Source organism: Empidonax traillii, unplaced genomic scaffold, assembly GCF_003031625.1.
Source record: "Empidonax traillii isolate 1590-97213 ecotype Southwest subspecies unplaced genomic scaffold, ASM303162v1 scaffold832:size729604, whole genome shotgun sequence".
Classification (NCBI taxonomy): Eukaryota; Metazoa; Chordata; class Aves; order Passeriformes; family Tyrannidae; genus Empidonax; species Empidonax traillii.
The window spans coordinates 203,957-230,622 of NW_020956025.1; the positions used below are offsets into that span (position 1 = coordinate 203,957).

At 60.6% G+C, this 26,666-nt stretch overlaps 1 protein-coding gene across 1 annotated transcript; it reads left to right on the forward strand.

The window, feature by feature from the left end:
* Positions 1–1,819: 1,819 nt before the first annotated feature.
* Positions 1,820–24,486, forward strand: MRC2 (mannose receptor C type 2). The gene is made up of 30 exons (XM_027902042.1): positions 1,820–1,934; positions 10,098–10,496; positions 10,694–10,867; positions 11,032–11,196; positions 11,354–11,467; positions 11,719–11,862; positions 12,316–12,504; positions 13,251–13,405; positions 13,729–13,836; positions 16,133–16,248; positions 16,357–16,505; positions 16,631–16,848; positions 17,018–17,160; positions 17,708–17,810; positions 17,909–18,047; positions 18,317–18,352; positions 18,662–18,822; positions 19,090–19,157; positions 19,422–19,522; positions 19,610–19,755; positions 20,198–20,312; positions 20,406–20,569; positions 20,771–20,879; positions 21,256–21,491; positions 21,583–21,751; positions 21,931–22,080; positions 22,327–22,446; positions 22,943–23,122; positions 23,503–23,529; positions 24,188–24,486. The coding sequence occupies exons 1-30, from the start codon at positions 1,820–1,822 to the stop codon at positions 24,406–24,408; spliced, it is 4,434 nt and encodes a 1,477-aa protein (XP_027757843.1). The 3' UTR covers positions 24,409–24,486.
* The last annotated feature ends 2,180 nt before the right edge of the window (positions 24,487–26,666 follow it).

Below are 26,666 nucleotides of genomic sequence, written 5' to 3' on the forward strand. Positions count from 1 at the left end.
CTAAGAACAGCCAAACAACCGGTGCCTGGCTCACATGTGTCCCCTGTGCTGTGCACTCTCAGGGCCAGATTCTGCTCCCTCGCTCTGGGGGAGCTTGGCCTCATTAAAAGCACCATCTCCCCTGAGCTTGTACGGCAGAGTCGGTGTGCTGAGGTTCTGACATGCCCTTCCCTGCACTGCTCAGATCCCTGGGGACTCCAGGGGGTGGGGTGAGGCTCCTGCAGGCTCAGGGATGATCCCACAAGGATGGGCACCGAGAGCATCGCCCAAACATCACCCATCAGCCAAATCTTTGTGCCGTGCCACGGGCGTTCCCACCTCTCCACTCAGAGCATCCTTGATGGCTCCAGAAATGAGGGAGATCCGGCTCCTCCTTGCCAGCTGGGCAGGGGCACACCCAGCTGCCCCATGGGAATCCTCTCCCCCACGTTTGAGGGATTTGGGGCTTTGATTCAAGCAGGCCTCAGTGGTTGAACCTCCTGCAGGTGCCTCCTGTTACCTCCAGGCAGACCTGGGGAAGGTGAGAGCAGCTGTGGTGGTCTGTGCTGATGGTTTTAAGGTACCAGTGGGTTTTAGCACCAAAGAAAGCCCACAGCAGGAACCTGTGGTCCCCACACGGCTCCCGTTGCAGTGGGGAGCCTTGCACAGAAATGCCCAGCCCCATGGGTGTAGAAAGCCAGGAATGTACCATTTTCCAGTGTTTTCCACATCCACCACCTTCCTTGGGTGGCTTTCGGGGGCCTGGGCAGCCCTGCTGAAGGGGAGGTGTGAAAATAAAACTTTAAAAGCTATTGAAAACTTTATCTTAAAGCCTTTCATCCCCAGCTCCTGGATATGGGATACATCTGCGCTGGATGCTGTGGTTGCACTTCATCCCGTGCCCCTCAAGCAGAGCCCTGGGAAGCTGGAGCCCTGCACCCCACGGCTGGAGGGACGGGCTGGGTCCCGGTGGGAGGTGCAATGAGCTGTGTCCAGCCTCAGCGTCCTCATCCCCAGCTCTGTGCCCGAGGGATGGAAGGAGGAGGAGCCGGCTGGGCTCGGGATGGGATAACTCCGCCGGGCACCCAGTGGTGGAAGCGAGGGTGTGTGGTGGGAGAGATCACAGCAGCCCTCGGCTGGTTTTCCCGGAGGACTTGGGGTCCCACAGTGCGGGGCTGGAGGCACCGCGGGGATCTCCCACGCTCCCTCTGACTTGTCCCGGGGCATCGGGACCACCCGGGATGCGGAGGGAGCCAGCCCATCCCCGAGGGTCTGCAGGGATGCCCCGGCCAGGCTGGGCAGCGCTCCTGCCACTCCCACACTTCGCTCCCCGGATCCCCCTCCATCCCCAAACCCCCTCGCCCTCCCCAGGGGTCTTCAGGGACGCACTGGCCAGGCTGGTCAACCCCCCCAGCTTCACCCCCAGATCCCTTCCCGGGAGTCTGCAGGGATGCCCTGGCCAGGCTGGGCACCGCTTTTCCCACTCCCGCAGCTTCACCCCCGGCCCTCCCCATCCCCAGCCGCGCTGCCGCGGGCGGAGCCCCCCCTACCCCGGCACCCCCCCTCCCCTCCGGCCGCCGCCCCCCGATCCCGCCGTGGGCCGGGCCCCGCTGACGCAGTGTCTGAGCCCGGGCGCGCACGCTTATTTTATTTTTTTTAACTTTTTCTCCCCTTCTCCTCCCCTCCCCTCCCTCTCCCGCTCAGCGTCCCTCCTCCTCCTCCTCCTCCTCCTCCTCCCCATCCTCCTCCCCCATCCCCCGGCCCCCTCCCCGCCCCCGGCCCGGCAGGAGCGGCGCGGCCCGAGCGGAGCGGAGCGGAGCGGGCAGGGATGGGGATGGGGATGGGGCGCGGCCCGGCGGGACCGCGGCCCCTCTGCCCCCCCCCGCGCCCCCCACTCCGCGCCCCCCTCTGCTGCCTCCTCGGCCTCCAGCTGGTGCTCGGCGCTGCGCACCCAGGTGGGACCGCGACTCCCCTCCATCCCCTCCCCGAGCTTCATTACCGGGCTGGGGGGAAAAACGGGGGGAAAGGAGCCGAACCGCGGTGGGGAGGGCTGGGGGACATCCCCCCTCTGCCTGGGGAGGGGGCGGTGGGATCCCGGCGGGTCCCCCCCCCTCGCTCTTTGGCCGATGAAATCGCTCCGGTTTGTTTCCTCGCGGGATGTTTTATTTGCTTTCGGCGCGGCTCGTTTTGCTCCGTCCCCTTTCTCTCGCCGTTCGTTCCGCCGCGTTTTGTTTTCTCCGCTCGCGGCCGCGCCGTGGTTTTTTTTTTTTTTTTTTTTTATTTTTTCCTCGCCGTTCCGCCGCTTCTTTCGCCTCGGTCTTATCGCTCCGAGTGCAGATCCCCGCGGAAACCCTTCGGCGGCCATGGGGGGGGTCCAGGGGAAGGCTCCGAAGGTCGGGGGCGGCCGCAGACCCCCAGCCCCGCTCCGGCCCTTTGTCTCCCCGGGGAGGGCAGTGCGCGGAGCGGGAGGTCGGGAAGGGACCCTGGGGGTTTGTTGGAGGTCTCCTCCCTCTCCCATCCTGACCCCCCTCCCCTCTCCCGACGCGTTAATCCTATGGAAAAGTGCCCCCCCCCCCCCCCCCCCCCCCCCCCCCCCCCCCCCCCGGGGCCCGAGTGTTTTTTTTTCCAAACTTTTCTTTCTGTAACTTCTCACAGTAAAGTCAGCGGGTTGTTTTTTGGTTATTTTTTTTTTAACCTCCTGAAGACACCGTGAACCAGACACCAGAGGCTCCTTGGGACTTGCCCCTGGAATTGCCATTTGAGACACTTTTTATCCCGGGATAGTCTAGCCCAGAAGCAGGGAGCTGCCCTTGGGGCTCCCTTGAATGATTTTGGCCCTACTGAGAAAACTTTTCAAAATGCAAAAAAAAAAAAAAAAAACCAACCCGAAACTGGCTACTTTTGCCTGAAAATAACAACAATAAACCCTTGGCCTATTTTATTAGAGCACACTTAGCAAATCCAAAGCAGATTTGGAAGCAGCAGCATGGGAGGGCACTCCTCCTCTCCTCCCATGCCAGGCAAGGATCCATCCTGGGATCAGAGGAGAAACTCTTGGTCTGGGAGGTGGAGAAAGTAGGAGGTGATGAGGAGACCCCCATGCCCCGGGGTGTTTGGAGGAGCCGTGTCGAGTTTGCTGCTGTTCGGAGTCCTCTCAGATGAACTTTCCGCAGCTGAATTCCTGTTAAACCTCCCCATAATTTACTTGAGGGCCGTGAATTCTTCCTTCTGTGGGTTTTAAGGGGGCTGCTTGATTTCAGCAGGGCTTCGCTACCTCTTAAGGGCCGGTTTTGGCTGTTTCATCCTAAAAAATGTCGGTGGGATCCAGGTCTGGCGATCCCGAGGACAGAGGCACCTCTGTCCTGGAGGTGAGGCGGGAGCGGGGTGGGAACCGACCCCGTGCAGGGGCTGGGAGAGGAACAAGGCAGCTTTCAGAGGCCTCCAGCCACGGGGCCAAGTCACTCGTGCCTTGCTGGTTCTGAGCACCCTCAGCTCATCCCCATCCCTGCTTTTGGCTGCTCCCTCCGGCCATCAACCCTGGCTCGGACCCAGTGGGTGAAGGGGTCAGGGATGGCACCGATGGAAGTGCCACGTGCAGTGCACCAGGCTAGGTTTGCAGCTCGGAAAGGATCCTCACTGGGATTTTGGGATCGGGATGGAGTAGTCCCAAGAGTCCCTTGTTGGCAAGGACACCGCTGGCAGTGTCCAGCCCAGCCAAGCAGTGTTGCTTCCCCCTGGGGAGCTCTTGCTTCCTTGAGGGGTTTGTGCCAAACTCCTGCCTCTGGGACAGCCAGGAAAGCTGGAGAGGGACTTTTGGCTGGAGGTTTGGGGCTCCTTGCTGGGATATCACTTCCCACTGCCCCCTCTCTGCAGCATCGCGTGGGCACCGCCTGCCCATCCTGGAGAAACCGAGGCAGCAGCTCCTGTCCTGTGGCTGCAGGCAGGACAAGGTCCCTGTGTGGATGCTGGGATTTGGTGCTGGATCATTTTCCCCCCCTGTCCAGTGCCAAGTGTGGGACCTACTGCGTGAGCTTTGCATGGAGGGAGGGGGCGAAAGGGACCAGGGAAGAATTTACGACAAAACAGAGCAGCCCTTGCGTGAATTTCCCCCGTCCCCTTTTTCCTCTTTCTGATGGAAATAGATCGTTGCACGGCAAACGCAGCCCCAAGACATTATAACTCGGTCTTCTTTGGATTATTTGGGAGCAGGAAAGGGGAACAGAGGTGGTGGCTTTGCTGCTCAGAGCCTGGCAGGGGGCAGGGGGACAGCGGGGACCTCCTCGCCGGCGCCTGCAGCAGCAGCCGGGGAGCGGCAGCGGGGCCGGGGCCGGTTCTTGCGCAAGAACAAGAGTGGAATGAAAAAGAGATTTATTTTAACCTTCAGTGCAGAGCTGTCCCCTTCCCCTCAAAGCCAACCCAGGTGTTGGGGGGTGACCCCTTCCCCCAAAGCTGGTGTGGGGGCCCCGGGAGGTTTCCCGTGGGAAGGGGCTCCTTGCCGGCACGCGTGGAGGCGTTTTCTGCCGTGAGGTCCCGAGGATGGTTAAAGCCACGTTGCAGGTTTTTTCTCTCCCTGGCTTTATTCCTGGCTGGATTTTGCACCTTTCCCTGCAGGGCAGAGGCACACTGCTGCGTTCCCTCTTCCTTAAGTATTTTCCAGGGAAAACTTTTTGCCCCCAAATCAAAGCAAATGTCTGCTGAGGGGTTTATAATTCCTGTCTGCTGAAGCATCTTTTCCAGCTGATAAATCCATCACAGGAGACTCTGATCCCAATGCCTCGGTGTGTGCTCAGAGCAGGAAGGGAAGGGTTTTGCCCAGCTCTGCTGGAGGTACCAGCATTGCCCAGGGGATCGTTGTGCCTTGCTCAGCTCTGCCAGTGTGGATGGATCTCTGGTGGGAGTGGAAGCAACACCCACCCACCCACCCCAGCCCATCCTGACCCAGCGTTTCTCCAAGGTTGTTTAAGCAATCTGTAGGATTTGGTTCTTCACGTGCGGCCGAGGAGCAGGATTTTAATTAATTTGAACCGTGCGGAGCCCGCGGAGCATCGACATTTTTCTCATTCCTAAGATTGCTCGGAGCCCAAAAGAGCCACACAGATGCTCTTGTTCTTAAAGGACCCATCTTTAGTTAATTAAGGATTAGAAAACGATTAGTGGATTGCCTTGCAAACTCCTGGGAGCGCTCCTTAGCCCGGGAGTGAAGGGTTGGCTCTTTGCAGGGGGCACAGGGTATTTTCCAGTACCATCCCCATCCCACTGCTCAGTCCTGCACTGCACCTCGTGATGTCACAACAGGGATGGAAATGGGACTTTCCAATTCCAGACACAGCAATGGGGATGTGTCAGGGGTGCTGACAACCTTCGCTGCTCCCACCGTGCCCTCAGTGGGTCCGTCATGCTCCTCCATCCCGCCTGGAGCCTGTTGGATGCTGCTGCCTTCCTCTGCATTCCTGGGAAGTCAGCACCTCTGGATGCGTGCAGCCACTGCAGGGCTGGAGCCTGGGCCAAGTCTAGGGGGAAAGGGGAGAAACTTTCCATCCTTCTCCTCTTTGCTGGGTGTCAGAGGGCGGGTGCTGAGCCTCCCATCTCCCTTGTCCCCGGCTGTCACTGTGGGCGAGTCCCTTGAGCTGCCCAGGCTGAGCCACCCCAAAAATGCGTTTATTTGTGCGTGTCCCGGGCAGGGTGCAGGGAGAATGGGCTTGTTGGTGTCTGCAGAGAGGCTGAAGTGAAGCCTGTGGCCCTCATCCAAGCCCTTCCCGAGGCAGAGGGTGGTAGGTAGCCGGCGGTGGCGCAGCCAAGTAAGGAGCTCCTCTCGTCCAGCTCCCACCATATAAACAGCAGCTCCTCTCCTCGAGCCAAGAGGAGTTCCTCAGCTCCAAGTGCACATCCTGCTGCTCCAGGCCATCAGGAGCTTCGCTTTCTTCCCCCTAACAAGAGATCTGCTCCTTATTCCTGGAGGTTTATTTAAAAACAAACAAACAAACAAACAAAAACCAACCAACGACCACCCTCCTTTATTCTGGAGCTTGGCTTGGAGCAACCCAGAGCTGCTTCTGGAGGAGCCTGGCCCCAGCTGAGCCACGGGGATGTGCTGGGCTGGGTGAATCTGTGGGATGTCAGGCAGCATCTGGTGCAAACTTCTAATTTAGGAGTGTTGGAGGTGGGGGGTTGTGTCTGCGCTGGGCTCTGGAGCAGACAGGAGTGTGGCCGGTGCCCTTCCTGAGCCACAGGCTGCCGGCGTGTCCTGGGGCTGCTGGTACAGCTCTGTTTCCTTCCCTTTTATTTATTTCTTTTTCAGTCTGAAGTTCCCCTTTAAGCAGCTCCATGGAGATACTGATGCCAAAGGCGGCTCAGGAGGGAGGTAGAGCGTGACACCCTTCCCACAGCCAGGGATGCTCTTGTGTCCTGTGCAGCAGGGGATGCTCCAGCTCCGCTGCTGGGAGCCCCCCACGAGCACAGCTGCTGCTTTTATCACTTCCCAGCCCTCAGGGGGATGCACAGGCTCCCTTCCTTTGGGCTAAAAACTTGCTGCCCTTCATGACAGTGGCCATGCTTTTGCTCTTCTCCACGAGGAGAGCGTGGGGACGGCGTCAGCCACTCCTGGCCTGGCAGCTGGGGGTCTCACCAGGGCTTTGCTGGGTGTGGGTGGGCAGGCTGGGACAGTGCTGGGGGCAGGGTGGTGCTGAGGATGCCCCTGCACGTTGTGCTGCAGGGCTTTCTGTGTTTGCCACCACCTCTGCCCCCCTGGAGCCTCCCCGTCCCCGCGGCCTCTCTCTCATCTGGTGCTGCCCACGTTCCCCAAAATTGCAGGTTGTGAAGCTTTCCTTGTTTGCTGGGGGAGTGTTGTGGGGGGGCTTGAGCTGAGTTCCCTCAATTCAGGCTTCCTGATGGCTGAGAACTTGCTTTTTTTTTTTTTGAGGGCTGCCCCTCAAAGGATGGCAGCTTCTCCATCCCTGCAGCCTTCAGCCACCAGTGCCAAGGCCAATTTCTCCCGCTGATTTCCCACATGGAGAATGTTCCTGCAGGCAGAGCTGGTGTCCCACTCCCACCTCAGCTCCCCCCTGGCCCCACCATCACTCTGCCTTGTAGCACTGACTGGTTTCCAGGGTCCCACCAGTAAGCCAGAAGCAGCATCCCAGTGGCTGCGTGGCTGGGACGAGACACTGTCCTTGCTGGAAGCACGTGGGTTTTCCCTTTGTTTTCATTGTTCCTCCCCAGAGGAGGAAAAGGAGGAGGAGGAGGAGGAGCAGGATGTGATGGAGCAGAGCTGCTCTGAGCAGGCCCTGCTGGAGAGATGAAGGATGTAGGAGGGAGAGGCACAGGGTGCCCACCCCAGCCCTGGCTTAACTTGGGTGATTCCAGGCAGAGCATCCAGCAGGATTGCCTTTTCCAGTGCTCTTTGTCCCGTGCCAGAGGGCAGCTCCTATTTGGGAAGGATCTGGGGTTGCTGCCTGGAAAGGATGGGGACATTCCCAGTCCCTTCTGGGATGCTCCTCTGGAGCAAGGGTTGGGTTTGCTGTGCAGGATACCAGGTTAGACAAAGGGATTCACTGATCCCAACTCATCCCCTCCTCCCCAACTCCACATCCATCCTGGAGGCAGGGAGGCTGAACAATCCTCTCAGTGCATCAGGGACCTGTCCAAGCACCACTTGCCAACGTCATGGACACCAGAGGGGGTCAATCACCCCCAAATTCCCCATAACTAAGGAAAAGGAGGGTATATTTTGGGTGAAGCCCAGCTCTGCTCCCTGGTGCTGAGCTCGTGCTGGTCACCCCCCAGCTCCCCACTGGCAGTGCCCAGTGGTTTTGCATGGGGAGAAGCTGGAAGTGCTGAGGGGGTGGATCTTTCCCATTCCTCTGTGGCCCAGGGGAGATGGGGGGGACACTCTGGGTGGCCTCTGCTGCCTTCTCTGAGCCAGGGGGGCCCCGTGCTGTGCTGCCTGCAGCGTGTGGGGGCAGCCCAGAACCCTTACCCTGTAATTTCCCACCTCCAGCTCTTCTCTTTTTAGAGTCAAATGATATTTTTTTTGCCTTTCTGGCCCTAGGCCTGCCCCCTCCAGTCTGGACAGCTTCCTCTGAGCACTGTGAGCGTGGCCCTTGCCCTTGCACAGTGCTGCCAGCCCTGACATGTCACTGAGCACCCCAACACCATTCCTGGGTTGGCTCCAGGGCTTTCCCAGCCTGACATTAATTTTTCTTGCAAAGCCAGACTCGCAGATGATAGAGGAGGGTGTTCCATAGCTGACCCTGGCCGTGGTGGTGTTCCAGGGACCAAAATGCCTCTGTTTGGCTCCTTGCAGAGCTCTGTGGCATCAACCTGTGCCCCAGGGGGGGCCTCATCCTGCCCCAGTGCTGCTACTTGGGTCTGGTGGGTCATGGCAGTGATGCTGCATCACCCAAAAGTGCTTAAAGACCACCCCCCCCATGTCCCCAGTGCTGGAGGGGCTGCACCATCCTCGCTGTAGGTGGGAAGGGGAGAGAGTTGGGGCTGGGAATGACGTGGATGATGCTGGTGAGATGAGTGTTTTTTGGGGGGATGAGCTGTCCAAGTCAGGATGAGGCCAGTTCCAGCTGGGAAGACACCAGCAACCAGTTCAAGGCATCTGAGCTTCTGCCAGCCAGAATCAGCCCTTGCCTGCATTTTTTGCTTGTCTTCTCACTCGTCCTGATTTGAAAAATATTTTCAGGGAAATTAAACGTTTCCCTTTGAATTAAATGAAGCCCTGCAAAACAGGCTTCACTGTTTGTTTATTTGACATCATCACTGATATCATCTGGGCTGGGGAACGGGCTTTTGACATCATTTCTGTCCTGGAGCTGGGTGGATGCTGCAGCTCCCAAGTGCAATGGGGGTGTCTGTCTTCCTCCATTTATTTTTCCCTTTCAGACAAGGCAAGGAAGTTCTCAGAGCTGAGATGTTTGTTGCTCGAATGTGCAGGAGCCTCCTGTAACAACAGAGCTGGGGCAGGGTGAGGTTGGGGGTGGGGGGAGAGGGGGGGAAGTAGGAAATGAAAACCTTTTCAGCCCCAAAAAAATTCATACAATGGCAAAAAAACCAAAGCAAACCGAAGCTAAATATAGCGGGGCCCGTGAGCTCGCTTGGACTTCTGGTGAACGCTTGTGGTGGAAAACAAATGGGTCATTTTAAACCAAAAAAAGAGCAACAGAATTGGTGGTGTTGATGTGGTGCTTTGGGCAGCTTCTTGCTGGGGCGCTGGGGGAGGTTGAGGTGGTGAGGAGCCCTGGGGCAGCTTTTCAGCTCGGGAATATTCACTGGAAGACAAAGTGTCCCTTAAAAAGGGCATGTCAGCTGGAGCAGCGAGTCCCAGTGAGATGCCCGGGATTAATTGGTTTATGCAGGGTTTGGGATGGGGCCACGTGGTGGGGTGGGACCAAGGTGATGTGGGGATCAGGGAATTGCTGTGGGGATGCAGAGCTGGCCCGTGGCAGGGCCGTGGGATGTGCGTGGAGCTGGGGTTGAGCTCAGCATGTCTCCCCTTCACGGCTGAGTTTTATCCGCTGGCAGGGATTCCCCTCACTCAGCTCCCACCTCCCAACGCCTGGGCTGGGATTCCAGAGGGTCCTGACACCACGTTCTGTATGGGCTGGGGCTGTACAGGCATTTTCCATCACACGAAGGGAGACCTTGTCTGCTCTGCAGTTTCCAGCAGGTCCCCAGACACAAATGGCACTGACGGATGCGCTCCCTGTGTCCCTGCTCTGCCTGGAGCAGATGGCTGGTGCTGAAGCCCTTGGCTCCTCCAGCCCTGCCACGGGCTCATTGCAGTGCTAGGGAATGCTGTGGCCAAGTGCTGCCCACGAGAGCTGAGCTCTGAACTGCTCCAGTGATGTGGTGAGAAGGGGGTGAGTTCTCTGCTCCAGCTCTGAGGCCCAATAGCCACCCTTTGAGTGCAGACACCCACTCACGTCACCCTGCTTGGTGACATCACCCAGGGACAGGCGCTGGGGCAAGCTCTGTGTCAGTGCTGCAGGAAGCAGTGGTCCCAGGGATGCTCCCCAAATCCTGCTGTGCGTGGAGCCAGTGTGTCTCCTGTCAGGGCTGGAGGGCGATGCGTGGCACGTACTGTCAACCCTTCCCATTTGTTTCTTCCCCAGACTCCAAGGTCTTCCTCATCTACAACACGGGCTCCCAGGGCTGCCTGGAGACCAAGGACTCTCTGGTGCGACTGGCCAAGGGCTGCAACGGCAGCGCCCCGGCCCAGCAGTGGAAATGGGTGTCCCGAAACCGCCTCTTCAACGTGGGGGCCATGCAGTGCCTGGGGGTGTCGTGGCACGGGGGCAACGGCACAGCGGGGCTGCACCCCCTGGCCACCTACGAGTGCGACCGCGAGTCGGTGAACATGCGCTGGAGCTGCCGCGGGCTGGGCGAGCAGCTCTCGCAGCACCTCGGCCAACGCGCCACCAACGCCTCGGCCGACAGGGGGGACCAGGCCCGGGGCTCGCAGTGGAGGACGTACGGCACCGAGGAGGACCTGTGCTCCGTGCCTTACTCCGGTAAATGCCTCCTCGGGAGGTTTGGTGCAGCCCCTGAAATGGCAGCAGGCGGGTCCTGCCTGGGGAGCTCGGTCCCGGCTGGTTGGGGATGGTGGGAGTGGGTTGGCGCTCCCTCCCTGCCACCCCTCACCCCAAACCTCCCTCCAGCCCTGTAGACGCAGCCTCAAGCAAGGGCTCCTCTTTCCCCTTCCCCCCAGAGATTTACACCATCCAGGGCAACTCCCACGGGAAGCCCTGCACCATCCCCTTCAAGTACGACAACCAGTGGTTCCACGAGTGCACCAGCACGGGGAGGGAGGACGGGCACCTCTGGTGTGCCACCACCCAGGACTACGGCAAGGACGAGCGGTGGGGCTTCTGCCCCATAAAGAGTAAGCAGGGGGATGCATTCCCGTGGGGGAAAAAGCAGAAACCCCGTGCCCTTCCCTCCTGGGGGTTTTCCTTCCTCTCTCTCTCTCTCTGCCTCATCCCTCCTCCTGTGAGCAGCCTGCAGTTATTGGGGTGTTTTGGGTGCTCACCCTGCTCGTCCCCGCAGGCAACGACTGCGAGACCTTTTGGGACAAGGACCATCTCACCAACAGCTGCTACCAGTTCAACTTCCAGTCGACGCTGTCGTGGAGGGAGGCCTGGAATAGCTGCGAGCAGCAAGGGGCCAACCTGCTGAGCATCACCGAGATCCACGAGCAGACCTACATCAACGGTGAGACCGTGGCAGCCTGGCTCTGCCCTCCTCACCTGGGCAGAGCTGGTGGTACTGTGGGCATTGCCTGCCCCACGTGGTTGGTTTGGGGAGGGGGGTGGGGGCTGAGCTGCGGTTGGGGGGGACTGATCCTGCCCCTCTGGCTGTGTTGGCTTAGGGCTGCTGACTGGGTACAGCTCCACGCTCTGGATTGGGCTCAACGACCTGGACATCAATGGAGGCTGGCAGTGGTCAGACAACTCGCCCCTCAAGTACCTCAACTGGGAGAGTGGTGAGATGGGGGGTCGTGGTGGTGATGGGGGTCTGGGGAACAACTTGAGAGTGCCAGAGTGGCCACGTGGCAGGGGAGGTGGCCTGGGCTGCCACAGGGTGCCCCCTCGCTGTCTGAGGACAGAGAGCCCTGTGGGGTCACATCATCAGAGGAAACAACAAAATAAATGGGGTTTTACTGGCACTGCAGCAGGGAGAGCTGCGTTGGTGGCTCCTCAGCAGCCTGTCCCTCTTCCCCACCCTGCTCTCCAGACCAGCCTGACAACCCCAGCGAGGAGAACTGCGGGGTGATCCGCACCGAGTCCTCGGGGGGGTGGCAGAACCGCGACTGCGGCATCGCCCTCCCCTACGTCTGCAAGAAGAAGCCCAACGCCACGGCAGACCCCTTCCTGACGGGTGAGCAGGGGTGTGAGCAGCAGGGGAGTGGGCAAACCAGCCCTGCTCCCACCCTCCCCCACGGTCAGGGGGTGCTGCCCATGGTGCCCCCAGCCTGCTGGGTGTGCGGAGCAGGGGTTGAGCTCCTCGGGGTTCCCAAGATTTGGGAAGAGTCATTTCCTGCTGTTCCAGGTTGGGTGGTGAGGGAGGGACAGAGAGCAGCGGGTCTTCCCCGGGGAGGGGGTGCTCAGTGCTCTGCTCTGCTCTGCAGACAGGAGGGATTTTGTTTGGCCCCGGAGCTCCGAGGCCGCCGTTCCCTCACCTTGCCACCGCCTGTTACATCTTGGCCGTGGCTTTCCCACTGCGGCTTTGGCTCATTGTGCCGAGCACCCCGTGGGACTGCGGCCCCTGCCCTGCCAAGGACAGGGCTGGAGGGCTGGGCAGGAGCCCTCAGGCTGCCTTGTGTCCTGCCAGACTCGTGGTCGGAGGTGAAGGTGGACTGCGAGCCCAGCTGGCAGCCCTTCCAGTCCAACTGCTACCGGCTGGTGGGGGAGAAGAAGAGCTGGCAGGAGGCAAAGAAGACCTGCCTGCGGAGTGGGGGGGACCTGGTCAGCATCCACACGCTCTCCGAGCTGGAATTCGTCACCAAGCAGATCAAGCAAGGTAAGGAGCAGCCTGCTGTGCCAGCAGCTCCCCTTCCCATCTGGTTATGGGGTCCATGGGAACGTCCCTGGGTGTGCTGGAGGCTGCAGAGTTGACTCTGTGGCTGTGCAGGGAGTGGAGGCCCCAGGCTGGGAGGTGATGTATTCCTTGGAGGAGCCTGTAATCCGGGTGCATCCCCCATCCAGCAAATGTGAAAGCTGTTCCCAGGAGCCTGCAGTGCTGAGGAAAAACGACACAGCTGCAGCTGGGAATGGTGTTGGTCCCAGCTGGTTAGTGTAGGAAAAGATGGGGAAAAAAAAGTCCTGCTGGACTTGCTGGAGGAAACCAGCAAGGAGCCGTAGGAGGGTGGAGCAAGGAGGGGAAATGCTGGAGCCTCCAAGCTGGGAACAGACTGGGATGGGATGGAAGGGAATGGTTGAAAACCAGTAGCTCACTGGACCGGAGCCTGCAGGTCTGGACTTTTACATTCTGCTGCTGCCAGCCCCTCTCTGAAAGCTGCTGGCAGATGTCTCTGTGTTTCCCACTCGGGGGGTCCATGTCCTTGTGTCTCCTACTCTGGGGGTCCACCCTTGCAGGCAGGAGCTGCCCTGCTGTGCCCTTTCCTGCCCGGGGTCAGAGCTGAGCCCTGCAGTGGGTTCTGGCAGTTGCTGTGGTCCCATCACGGGGGCTCGTGTCACTGGTGGGCTCTGCATAGCGTCAGCCAGGAGGAGGAGGGAGTTTCACCCCCTCCCCTCCTGCCCTGGCAGATGTGGAGGAGCTCTGGATTGGCCTAAATGACCTCAAGCTGCAGATGAACTTCGAGTGGTCGGACGGGACGCCCGTGAGGTTCACGTACTGGCACCCCTTCGAGCCCAACAACTTCCGTGACAGCCTGGAGGACTGTGTGACCATCTGGGGACCGGTGAGAGCCCGGGGGGCAGAGCAGGGGGATTCAGGGGAATTCAGGGGGGGTTTGGGGTCCCAGGGGGGAAATAGGAGGGTCACAAGGGGGAAAGGCAGCACTGCACTATGCTCGTGCCCGAGGAAGGCATTCCTCAGGGAGCACCTCCAGCCGGGTGTTGAACCTGGCTCATCCCAGCTGTTGGGATGGGAGGGATCCAGTGCATCATCCTTGGGGATTTAGTGTAGAGGGAAAGTCTGTGGACTCAAGGTGGGGTTGGATGGGCTGGGGAATTCCCCAGGCTGTCAGGATAGGCTCATTCCTGCTCTTCTCTCACCGGGCAGGAAGGGAGGTGGAACGACAGCCCCTGCAACCAGACCCTGCCATCCATCTGCAAAAAACCAGGTCGGGTGAGCCAGGAGAAGGAGGAGGACGACCATGGATGCCGAAAGGTGAGGGGCCCCTGGGGCTGGAGGTGGCTGCATCTCCCCTAAAACCATTTTGGGGAGCACCTGGGGCTGTGGGGTCTGTGCCTGGGAGCTGCTGGTGCCGCAGAGCCCTTCACTGGCCGCGGCTCCAGGAGGTCACGGGCAGAAACTGGGACACCACGCACATGCGTCTGTGAACATCATCCAAGAGCCTCCTCCTCGGGCTGCCTTGGCTGCCAGCAGGGATATTCATTTTTTTTTTATTTTTTTTTTTTCCCCTTTGCCTCTCTCCGTGCCAAAACACGGCAGCAAAGCTGCTGCACGTGGGAGCCCGGCGGGACGGAGGCGGCTGCCGGCCCCGTGCCTGGGCGTGCTGGCGGGCTGCCCTCCCTGGGCGGGGTGCAGGCCTTCTGGGGACACCAAACCGGCAGATTCTCACCCAGCCCGTGCTCTGCCTCAGTTTCCCCAGCTGCCACGGGGGGCTGAGGCCACCCCGTTCCCACGCTTTGCTGGGAAGCGGCTTTTGTGGCTCTGCAGAGTCTCCAGTTGCTGAGCCTGGCAGTGCTGCCGCTCTTGAACTTCTCCCAGTGTTCCAGGGCAGGCCCTCATGCTCAGACTACCAAGCAGCCACGCTGGGCCAGCTCCCAGAGGTGCTGCTGGGCTCCTCCTGGGTTCTTATCCCGTTGCCAAACCACAGCAGCCATTTGGCTCTGCCAGAGCTCAGGGCAGCACAGTAAGCTGCCACACCAGGCCAGATTTGGGGGGCTGCCACCTGTAGCCAGAGGAGCCCCAGCATCAGCAGGTGCTGGGGATGAGGCACTTGGTGGGCAGAATTCCATCACCACCCATCTGCATGTCCCCAGAACAGTCCTGAGCTCATAGGATGTCCTGACTCATAAGATGTCCCCATGGAGATTTAACTCCTCCTGCCTCCCCAGCCACAGTTTTACCCTGGCCCTGTGTGCCCAGCAGAGATGCACCTACTGAGAAACAAAGTGGGAGTGGTAAATCAACCAGGGAAAGACCTTTTCCCATCCTTCCTCCCCTTCCTCATCCTCAGTGACACCTTTTGCCACCCAGATCATCGTCTTGCTCAGGGGATTTACCCCAGTCCTGTCCAGCCACCATGTTGGCTTTTCATGGTGGCTTTGCTGCTTTTTTTCCCTCTCCAAACTTCCTTTAGTTTTGGAACAGCCTTAAAGGAAGCAATGAGGGCTGGAGGTTTGGGCAGCGTGAATGGCAGAGCTGGAGAGGGATGTGGGGACACACTGGGATTGGGAGCTGAAAGCAGCAGTTGGGTCCTCTTGGTCCATGTTGGACCATCTTGGTCCTCTTTTGGATCACAGGGACTTGCTGTGGTGCTCCATGTGTGTGTGGGAGAGCATCCATGGGGTTTTTGGGGTGCTGAGGTTGGTTAGGGACCCCTCTGGGGACATCCAGATCCTTCTGGGGGCATCAGGGACCCAGACTGTCCCAGGATGGGCTCTTTCTTGGCTGCTCAGGGGCATCCATGTTGTTCCAGAGGGATCCAGCTGGTGGGTCTATACCTGCAATTGCCAACTTTGGGGAAAGACTGTAGGAGCAGGAATTTGGAGGGGGAAAAATGGGATTTAGGGTTGTTTTCATCTCCTAAAGCTACTCCTACTTCCCTCTTCACCATGCTGCTGACACTGCATACGGCACGTGTCCCTCACTGTCCTTCCAATGCCCAGAGGATCCAGGAGTAGAATCCCAGTGATACTTCTCCTTCCAGGGTGTCCCTGAGCCTGAGGCCACTTGCTGCCCCAGCTGCACCACCCTTGGGAAGGGCGCGTGTTCCCTCTCGTGGATGAGCCCCCGTGTCCCTCCCCACTAGGGGAGTGGGGCCACTGCCAGCCCCGGGGCCTCCCCGCTCCCTGCTCTGGCAGAAAACAGGCACTATTGTGTCTCCAGCCCCGGAGAGGCTCCAACATCAACAAGGCGCGGGATTAAAGCCGGCTGTGGTGGGACTCGCTCTGGACTCGGCCCCACGGCGTGAAGAGGAGGATTGTGTTCCCCTCCCCGCGCCCCGGCCGGGGCTGCACCCTGGCAGGGAGAGCCTTTTCCCCGGCTTTGAAGCTGCCTGGGTGTTTGTTTTCCCTGCAGCCACGTCCCCTGGGGCCAGGGGCTCGTTGGAGCTCAGAGCTGAGTGGGGTCAAGCTGGGGCGGCCGGGAGCAGGAGACCTCCCGGGAGAAGGTGGCAGGGGACGTGGGATGTTGCTCCCGCGCCCCGAGATTGCTCCCGTCCTTCTGGGGAGGTCTGGGTGGGCAGTGCTGGATGTCCCCTGTCACCCATCCGCAGGGCTGGAAGTGGCACAGCCCCTCCTGCTTCTGGCTGGGCGAGGACCGTGTCCCCTACGGCGATGCCCGCAAGACGTGCTCCGACTACGGCTCCACGCTGGTCACCATCACCAACAGGTCAGTGCTGGGCTCGAGCCCCCTCGGGTGGGGAGTGACCCCACCGGGGGCTGGGACCTCGCAGGCCGTGTCAGCTCGCAGCATCACCCCCTCTGGCTGCCCCCCCAGGTTCGAGCAGGCCTACGTGAGCAGCCTCATCTACGGCTGGGACGGGGAGTATTTCTGGACGGCCCTGCAGGACATCAACGAGACGGGCGCGTTCCGCTGGCTGAGCGGGGACGAGGTGATGTACACGCACTGGAACCGCGACCAGCCCGGTAAGGGGGGCAGGGGTGGCGTGGGGACACCCCCTCCAACGGGGCGGGTGCTGGCTCTGCCCCCCAGCACGGCCCGACCCTAAGGCTGTGTCTGTCTCCCCCCCCACCCCCGGTGAGCGCTCCAGGTTACAACAAGGGTGGCTGCGTGGCCCTGGCCACCGGCAGCTCCATGGGGCTGTGGGAGGTGAAGAACTGCAGCACCTTCAAGGCCAAGTACATCTGCAGGCAGAACCTGGGCACCCCGGTGAACCCCGAGCTGCCCGGGCCCTACCCCACGCCCAGCCTCACCGCCTCCTGCCCCCCGGGGTGGAGCTCCGACCCCAAACTGCGGCACTGCTACAAGGTGAGGGGTGTTCCCGTGGGGCAGGGGGGGGTGAAGGAGCACGTTCTGGTGCAAAGAGGCTGCCCAAAGCCCGCAAGCCTGGCTGGGGCTGGGCGGTGGCAGCGTGCCCCAGGGGGTGGGGACGATGCTCTGCTCCTCTCCTGTTTCTGAGCCCCCACTCCTTCCCCAGGTGTTCAACTTCGAGAAGCTGCACGAGAAGAAGACGTGGATCGCGGCGCAGGAGTTCTGCCGGGAGCTGGGGGCCCAGCTGCTCAGCCTGGGCAGCTACGAGGAGGAGCACTTTGTGGCCAACACCCTCAACAAGATTTTTGGGTGAGGGGCTGGTGGCACCAGCACACGTCCCGCTGCCAGAGGGTGCTTGGCACGAGCCCGCAGCCCTCACAGCGCTCTGGCACACGTGGATGGGTGGTTGGAGCGTGGATGGGGCTCTCTGAGCACAAACTTGTATCATTAGGCGTGGCTGATGTGGGAGATGTGCAGGAAAGAGGGGATGTGGGAGAAGTGCAGGAAGTTCAGTGTAATTAGGGGATGGAGCTTGGGTTTCAAAGGCCTCCAGCCCTGAGCCTGTTATCCCAACTCCTGCCTTCCAGTGTGTGGGGATGGCAGGCTTTGAAAACAAACAGAAAAAGGCCAGATTATTAGTATATATTTGTGTATAAATTTAATATATGTGTATATATAAACAACGCATAATTGTGTATAAACAGATATATAAAATAACAAATATATACTATATATGTGTGTATAAATATACACAATAATATATATATAATTTAATGTTATATATTTGTGTATAACTGTAAACTCCTGTGGTTTGGAGGGGGGCTGTGTTCTCACCCATCCCCCTGGCTTCCCCCAGGGAGTCCGAGCCGGAGCTCCACGAGCAGCACTGGTTCTGGATCGGCCTGAACCGGCGGGACCCCGCGGGGGACCGGAGCTGGAGGTGGAGTGATGGGCTGGGGGTGAGTCTGGGGGGGCATTGGGGGTGCAGGGGCGTTGGGGGGGGCAAACCCGGTGCTGGTGGAAATGCCCAACACCGCCCATCTCTCTCGGCCCCCAGTTTTTCTACCACAACTTTGACCGCAGCAACTACGACGACGACGACATCCGGCCGTGCGCGGTGCTGGACCTGGCCTCCCTGCAGTGGATGCCGATGCAGTGCGAAGCCCAGCTGGACTGGATCTGCAAACTGCCCAAAGGTACCAGCAAAGGGGCCCCCAAACCCCCCCCCCCAGCTGTGACTAGCCTGGAGGAGGAAGGGCTGTGGGGCTGTGGAGTAGGTGCAGGGGAATCCTTGGGAGGTGGGAGGATGGTTCCTAATTCCGGGTCAAAGAGAGGTGCTGTTCCTCACGGGGGGATTCGGGAGGGCATCCCACCCTTGGAGCCCACAGGTGGTTTGCAGGGAAGCATCAGAGGGAGCATCCCAGCCCTGCATCCCTCTGACAGCCTCTCCTTGCCCTTTCTCCAGGTGCCGACGTGAAGGAGCCGGAGATCACGACCCAAGGTGTGTTGACCATGGCCACGTGTCCATCAGGCATAGACTGTCCTCCCTGGGCCTCTGCTGCCCCATCACAGGCACCATCCCTGCAGAGCATCCAGGCAGTGTTATCCAGAGAGGGATGGGAGAGTGGGAGGGTGGGGGAGCCCAGATATCCCACTGCTGCCCCACACGGCCGTAGGGACTGCGGCGGGGACTGGGTAGAATCAGGCCTGCCCACTGCAGGAGGGGCTCAAAAACACGCGGGGACCGAGGGACAAGGTGGCCGTGGCAGGGGTGTCACAGCCTCAGCGTGACACCACTCCCTGCTTGCAGGCAGCAAAGAGTGGGTGAAGTACCAGGAGGCCGAGTACAAGTTCTTCGAGCACCACTCGACGTGGCTGCAGGCCAAGCGCATCTGCAGCTGGTTCCAGGCTGAGCTGGCATCGGTGCACAGCGAGGCCGAGCTGCGCTTCCTGGGCCAGAACCTGAAGAAGGTACCAGGGGACGGGACCTCCTGGGCTGCTCTTCCCTGTCTGCTTTCACCCTTTGCTGGAGGGATGTTGTTTGGGAGTGCTGGGCTCTGCTGGGATCACAATGCAGCGCCTGTGTGTGGGTTTGGGGCTCAGTGAGCTGATGTTTTGTGTCCTGGTGCAAGCTGAGGGTGGGGAGGGGTGGGAGGGCTGATCCCTGAGACAGCCTCTGTTGTCCCTAAATACATCTAGTCCCTGCAGGACACTGACATGTCCTCTTTGGGCGTGCAGTTCTCCAGGGGCCAGGAGCAGCACTGGTGGATTGGGCTGAACACCTACGAGAATGACGGGAGGTTCAAGTAAGTCGCAGACAGAGCCACTGTGTCCCTGCATGTCCCCACACCTCTGTGTCCCTGCATGTCCTCGCACCACCATCCCCAAGCCCTGAGCACTGTGGCTCAGCACTTGCCCCTCAGGGGTCTCATCCTGAGGTGCTGGGAATGGAAATCCTCACCCGGGAGGGCAGTGGTGGGACACGCTCCCAGTCAGGGCGTGCAAACTGGTCCCATTTGCCAGGTCACCCCTCAGCTCTTTTTTTTGTGCTCCCACCCGCGCTTTTCCAGGTGGTCTGATGGGTCCCTCCTCAACTTCATCTCCTGGGCACCGGGCAAGCCCCGGCCCATCAGCAAGGACAGAAAGTGTGTGTACATGACGGCCAGCAGAGGTGAGGGCAGGGCCAGCCCAGCTGAGGGCAGGGCTCTGCGGGGCTCAGGGAGGATTGGGGTCACACCCAGCCTGTCCTTCCCCGCAGAGGACTGGGGGGACCAGAAGTGCATGACGGCGCTGCCCTACATCTGCAAGCGGAGCAACGCCACGGCCGTGAAGCCCTCGCTCCCTCCGGCACCCGCTCCCACAGCCGGGGGCTGTCCCCCAGGGTGGGTGCAATTCCTCAGCAAGGTACGGCCAGAGGGAGAGGGGATGGGAGGATGGAGAAGAGAGGGCAGGATGAAGAATAGGAGGGAGAGAGAGAGAGAGGATGGCAGGAAGGAGAGGAGTCAGCAGGATGGAGGTGGAGAGTGGGTGTGGAATGGCGGGATGAAGAGGGGTTCCTGCACATGTTTTTTAGGGAATGCTGGGAGGTGCATTAGCAGGAGCGGTGGGAGAGGTGTGCTGTGGGGTGGGGGTGCAGGAGGGGGTGGTGAGGTGCCTGCACAGGGATGCCAGGAGAGGGGGGGGAGTGCAGGAGTGGCTGGGGGCTGGTAGATGTGAGGGTGCAAAGGGGAGAAGGTCCACTGGGGCAGAATGGGGGCTGCAGAGGGTGGTTGAATGGAGAGGGTGCAGTGCTCGGGGTGGGGGGCGGCTGCCCCCTGGGGACCATCCCATGCCCCTGCCTGTGCAGTGTTTCAGCTTCAACGGCCACAACAAAGGCGAGATAGTGAAGTGGCCGGAGGCAAAGCAGGCGTGCGAGAGCCAGGGCGCCATCCTGGCCACCATCTCCAGCCCCCTGGAGCAGGGTAGGTCCCCACTGCCCCCCACCAACCCCACCAGCCCTGCTGGCTGGGGACCTGCCGGGGGGTGTTTCTCAGCACCTCCCCTGTCCCTCGCAGCCTTCATCACGTCCATGCTGCCCAACATCTCCTTCGACCTCTGGATCGGCCTCCACGACGCGCAGAGGGAGTTCCAGTGGGTGGAGGGGGAGCCCCTGCGGCACGTGAGCTGGGCCCCCGGGGAGCCCTCGGGCTGCAGCGCCTCCAGCCCCCGTGACAAGCCGGTGAGGGAGACCCCCCCACAGCATCCCCCAGCCCCTGGGAAGGTCTCAGTCCCGTGTGCCGCCATGAGAAGGGGGGGGTTTTAGCAGGGATGGCTCTCCTAAGGGCACGGCAGGATCTGGGACGCCCCTGGTGTGGGGGTGTCCACGGGGGTGGGAGGACGGTGCTAAGGGCAGTGCTGACCTCGTGGCTTGGCTGTGCAGACCAACTGCGTGGTGGTGTGGCACGGCTCACCCCCTCTCTTCACGGGACGCTGGGACGACCGGAGCTGCCTGGAGGAGAAGCACGGCTACATCTGCCAGCGCACCATAGGTAGGGGGGGTCACGAGGGGACAGCCCCAGCTCTGCTGGTTGGGGACCTGCCACTGCCACCCTGGTGGGGCCGGGGAGCTCAGAGCGGTCGACTCAGCTTGGGAGGAGCTCCTGGTGCTGGAGGAGCTCAGAGAGACAGGCTTGACTTGGGGGGTGGTCCCTAGTCGCAGCCATTTGTGGGACAGCCCCAAGCCTGGCTCAGTGTGTCCCATAGGGATGTGAATCCCTGGGGACGTCCCTGTGCCCTCCCTGATGGCACCAGTGCCAGCACTTACAGGGACAGCTGGGCTTGGGCAGGGATGGACAAGAGGGTGACCCCTCCTGGGATGCAGGAGTGCCCTCCGTGCCCTCTGACCGTGTCTCTTTGCTCCCCCAGACCCGTCCCTGAGCCCCGCGCGGACGCCGTACCCGCCCTCGCCCACCGGCGCCCTCTTTTACCACAACAGCACTTACCGCATCCTGCAGAAACCCCTCAGGTGGCACGAGGCCCTGCTGCTCTGCGAGACCCTCAATGCCACCCTGGCCACCATCCCCGACCCCTACAGCCAGGCCTTCCTCACCCAGGCCGTCAGCAGCCTGCGGGCCCCGCTCTGGATCGGCTTGGCCGACGAGGTGAGGGAAGGGGGCAGGCGCCCGGGCGGGGTGACCCTAAGGGGGATCGTGGCAGCCCCCTCAGCACATCCTCCCCTTGGTTCTCCTCCAGGGAGGCCGGAGCTACTCGTGGCTGACGGAGGAGAACCTGGTGTACACCAACTGGCAGGACGAGGAGCCCCAGCAGATCACAGGCTGCTCCTACATGGACGCGGACGGGAGCTGGCGCACGGCCGGCTGTGACACCAAGCTCCAGGGGGGCATCTGCCAGCTCCGAGCAGGTGCTGGCCAAAGCGGGGCACGGGGTGGTCCAGGTGGGGTGCCACCAACGGTTGGAGATGGCATCCCACCTGGATGGAGCTCTCTGCATGTCCTCGAGGGTCTGAGTGTCCCGACGTGTTGTGGGACCTCGGCGTCCTGTGCCCCTTCACCCCCTCAGTGTGCCGTGTCACCTCCCCAGGTGGCCCCCGCACGCACAAGTGGAGCTACAGTGGCAGCTGTCCCAAATCCCTGGAGGACTCGTCCTGGATCCCCTTCCGGGACCACTGCTACACCTTCCACATGGAGATCACCCTGGGGCAGAAGGACGCCATGAGGAGGTGCCAGAAAGGTATGAGAGGGCTGAGGTGGTAGAGGGTGAGATGCCCAGGATGTCTGTGGGTGCAGCAGAGCACCCCTGTCCCTGTGCCCGTGCCTGGCTTTGGTCAATCATTGTCTCCTTGCTAATCTATGTGAGGGTTGCCCAACCCTCACGTGGTTCATGGGTGGTTCCTCAGCTTTGTGCTCCCGGGCACTGCTGCTCCCCAGCTCCATCCTTTGAGTTCTGGGCTCTTCCATGTCGCTGTTCCCTCCACAGTCGGTGGCACGGTGTTGTCCATCCAGGATGAGATGGAGAACGTCTTCGTGTGGGAGCATCTCCAGTCGTATGAGGGCCCTTCCAAGGGGGCCTGGCTGGGCATGACCTTCAACCCCAAAGGTACAAAGGGAGGAGTGAGGTTTGAGATATTCCCCCAGGCACCCTTATGAATTCCCACCAGGTCTGCAGTGAGCAGAGGAAGCCCTTGCTGGTGGCACCAGTGAGGGGAGCTCATGCCATGGTGTGATCTGGAGCACTAGTGCTTCAGGCCATGCTGGACATGCCATGTGTGTCTTCCTCTGGCTTGGTGGGATGGGAAGCCCAGAGCCTTCTCCAAGACACTGGAGCCCGCAGATGCAGGAATGAGCCCTGTGGCCCCTGGTCCTCCCCATCACCCCATCACATCGCCCCATCACAGAATCATGGGATGGTTTGGGTCGGAAGGGACCTTAAACATCATCCAGTTCCAACCCCCTGTCATGGGCAGGGACACTTTCCACTGGACCATGTTGCTCCAAATCCCATTGCCCTGTCACACCTCCCTGTGCTTTCTGAAGTGGGACAAGGATGGGGTGTCCCCTTCAGCCTCCCCAGGCCTAACTGTCCCATTTCCCAGGTGGCACCTTGGTCTGGCATGACAACACCGCCGTGAACTACTCCAACTGGGGCCAGCACGACACGGGGCCCAGCATGCTCAGCCAGAACAGCTGCTACTGGATCCAGAGCAGCAACGGCGTGTGGCGCCTGGGCTCCTGCACCAACGTCACCATGGGGGTCATCTGCAAGATCCCCCGAGGTAGGACCCCTCGGCTGCCTGTTGTGGGCTGACCTGAGGGTCTGGGCAGGGTCCTGCTGGCAGCACCAGCCATGTGTTTGGGCAATTCCAGGGCAGGGGGGTTGTAATTCCAGTGCAGGGACCGGTGCCGGGGTTTCAGGTCCCCACTGGGCTGGGTGGTGGGCTGTGCTTGTCTCAGTGGCTGGGTCGGCCTCTTGGGGCAGGATGAGGCTGGTGGGGCGTTGGTGGAGCAGAGCAGAGGATTCCCCCAGCTGTGGCATCACCGAGTGTCTGTGGTGTGGTGCTGGGAGCAGCGGAGGGGGTGCAGCTGGTGGTGCTGGCACTGGGAAGAGGGGAGGGTGTCTTGGTCGTGCACTCACCTGTCTGTGTTGCTCTTGCAGTGGAGGAGAGCAGCTTTTCCAGGGCAGGTGAGTGGCACTGTCAGCCTGGGCACAGTTCTGGGACTGGGAACCAGTGCTGGGTGCCCGTGCTGCAGCCTGGATTGTGCACATAACCAAAGAATGGGGCTTGTGAGTGGGAAATCCCATTCCCAAGTGGCTTTGGCCCTGGGCTAGGACTCCCCAGCAGCAGGAGCCATCTCCCCATGTAGGTTTGTGTCTGGCCAGCCCCTTGCCAGCCTCTCCTGCCCCTGCCCATACTGCCTGGCCAGGCTGGAGGATGGACACCACATCTGCTTGTGGGATCCCAAACTTCCATCCCAGGCAGCTGCCAGATGTTCCCACATATCAGGAGTGACCTGGAGCGTCTGCCCAGCCCCAGGAGCTGCCAGGGGCAGGATGTCCCCAGAACAACAAAGCAGGCTCCTGTGCTGGCCCATCCTTGGGGGAATGGCACTGAACAGGCAGTGATCACAGCCCCGAGGCTCCAGAGCTCAAAGAGCCTTTGGACAACAGGGACATGGTGCAGGGCCAGGAACTGGACTGGATGATCCTTGGGGGTCCCTCCCAGCTCAGGATATTCCACGATCCAATGATCCTGCCCAAAACCGCAGTCTGACCCCCTGCCCTCTTCCAGGGAGGCTTCGGGAGCCACCCGGCTGCCTCTCACCGGCCTCTCCTCCCACAGCCCTGCCGGAGAACACGACGGCCATCGCAGTGGTGGTGGTGTCGGCGCTGGCGCTCTGTGCCGTGCTGGGGGTCGTGGCGTTCCTGTACCGGCGCCGGCGCAGCGCCGAGCGCGGCGCCTTCGAGAGCGCCCGCTACAGCCGCACCACCTCCAACCCCGGCGAGGCCGCCGAGAAGAACATCCTGGTGTCGGACATGGAGATGAACGAGCAGCAGGACTAACGGCAGGGGGGACGCTGGGGACGGGGGCCTGGGGATGGGGGGGGGAACGGGGAGCACACGGCACAGGCGGCCCCCACGGCGCGGGGTGGGGGGCTGTGGGGCAGGGAGAGGGGCTGGGCTCGGGGTTGGTGGGCACGAGGAGGGAGCTGGGGTCCCTCCTGCCCCGCAGGTCACCTCCAGGCTTGTCCCCAGCCGCCGTGGAGGCACTTTCAGGGCTAAAAGGTTGTTTCGAGGAAGGTTGCACCCCCTCTCTCCCAAGTTCAAGAGCTTTCCAGGCGCTGAGACACCTTCCCCTTGGGAGAAGGCAAGGGCAGGTGTTCAGGGCTCTTCCTCCCAGGAACTGAGCTGGTGTCCCAGAAGACATCCATCCTCCCTGGCAAGAGGTCTCCGAAGCCGATCTACCTCCCCTCCACGCGCAGTAGCGAGGGTCCCGCCACCCCTGTCCCCACCACTGTGCCGCTCCTCTTCCCCCTCCTCGGCCTCGTCCCCCACCTCCAGCAGAAAGCAGTGGAGACACCACCACAGAGATCCAAGTGTGGTCCCTGCCAGGATCAGCGACGGGATCCCCTCTGCTCCCTGGGATGGGATCTCCTCTCCTCTGGCTGCCAGCCGGAGCTTGTCCCGTTTTCTTTGGTGTGTTCCCCCTCTCCCCAGATAAGTGCAGGGGGTAGCACCGGAGCAAACTGCTGGCCAGGCCCCTCCAGCGGGAGCACCCTCAGCATCCCCAGCACCCCAGGCCCCCACGGGAGGAGCTGGGTGCTGTGGAACGAGGCGCTGCCGGAGAGCCGGGGCCACCCTCTGTCCCTTGCCGGGCAGGGACGGCACGGGGCTGGCATCACCTGCCACTGGGGCCTTGTTGGGGCCAGAAGGCCGAGGGTCAGGGCTGTAGGGTGGGGAGGATTTGGAAGCCTTGGTGGCTCTTTTGAAGCTCGGTGGTCTGTTGGTTTTGTAAGGGAACGATGGTAGCTTCTGTTGCTATACTGTACTGAGTGCGTGCTGAATATATACGTTCTTTCACACAGCTGGCTGGGGTGTGTGTGGTTGCCTGTTTCCCATGTAGGGTGTAGCAGAGGAGAAGGAGGAGGAGGAGGAGGAAGGTAGTGTGTAGCTAAGCCCCTGCTTGGCTTTTAAGCTGTGGAGGAAGGAGCAGAAGTGCCCTGGGCTGAGCCATCCTCCTCCATCAGCTGCCGGCAGCAGCATCCCCAGGACAGGATGCCTGGAGACAAGCGAGAGTTGTTTGGGCCCCAAGGGGGGTTCCCTGCTGGGAATGGGACCCAAAGAGCCCCTTGGAGCTCTGAAGTAGGGTGGCACAGCCCAACAGGAGATGTTGCCTTGAGCCCTCTGCCTCCGAGGCTCGAGTTGGGGTTGGTTTTGCTGCAGCAACGGGAACAAGCGGATTTTTGTAACTCTCTTTTCTGCCACCTGTGTGGATTTTAAAATCTGTTGATTTCACTTAAGCTGGACATTAAGTGTTTAAGAAACTGTTGGGGGGGTGGGATGGGGGAACAAGGGACCATTGGGGTTTTTGTTTACTTGTTGGCAATGTCCAAAAGCTGCCACGACATTTCAGGGTGAGGAAGAATCTGGAGCTCACGGAGCTGCCCCGGCTCTGTTTCTCTCTCAGCTTTCTTTGCATTTATTTCCTGAGGTCCTCTCTGTTTTGGACCTGTTGGTTCTGTCTCCACGGGCCCGTGGCTTCTCGATGTGAGTGCTAGATCCTGAAAAGCTGAGCGTGAATCCCTCCTCATCCCCAGCATAGCTGGCATTCCTGCTGCTGGGATGCTTGGAATAGCAGGAGGGATGCTGAGTTTCAGGCTGTGCTGTTGCTGGGGATGGAGGTCCAGGATGAACTCCTCCTGGATGGGTAGAGGTGTTCAGAAGGCCTAAAGGATAAAGGTTGAGGTCAGGATTGGCGGGCAGGAGAGAGTGAGGAGTGGTGCTGAGGTCAGGGGGTGCAGCTGGGCAGGGTTGGGGCTCGTTTGGAGAAGTGATGAGACCCTGGGCAGGTGGGAACACAGGAGGTATGGCTGGGATGGTGGAGAATTATCCATGCTAGAGGAAAATCCGTGCCCTGGAGAGGCATGGAGTGCCAGGGCTGGGAAGGAGGTCCCACAGCCCGTGTTGGGCCCAACCTGGAACACCTCCCTTAAGAGAGTTTCTCTTTTTTTGTTGTTGTTTTTTTTTGTTTTATTTTGTTTTTCCTTGATTAATTTGGTTTTTTTCCTTCTTCTCCTTTGCTTTCAAGAAAAGGAATCTGT

What these genes read in the sequence shown, in the direction of transcription:
- MRC2 (XM_027902042.1), top strand. Translation starts at nt 1,820, where the DNA reads ATGGGGCGCGGCCCGGCGGGACCGCGGCCCCTCTGCCCCCCCCCGCGC. An exon ending in ACCCTCAACAAGATTTTTGG is followed by an intron (nt 17,161 to 17,707) that starts GTGAGGGGCTGG and finishes GGCTTCCCCCAG; the next exon opens with GGAGTCCGAGCCGGAGCTCC. An exon ending in CCAGCCCCCGTGACAAGCCG is followed by an intron (nt 20,570 to 20,770) that starts GTGAGGGAGACC and finishes TTGGCTGTGCAG; the next exon opens with ACCAACTGCGTGGTGGTGTG.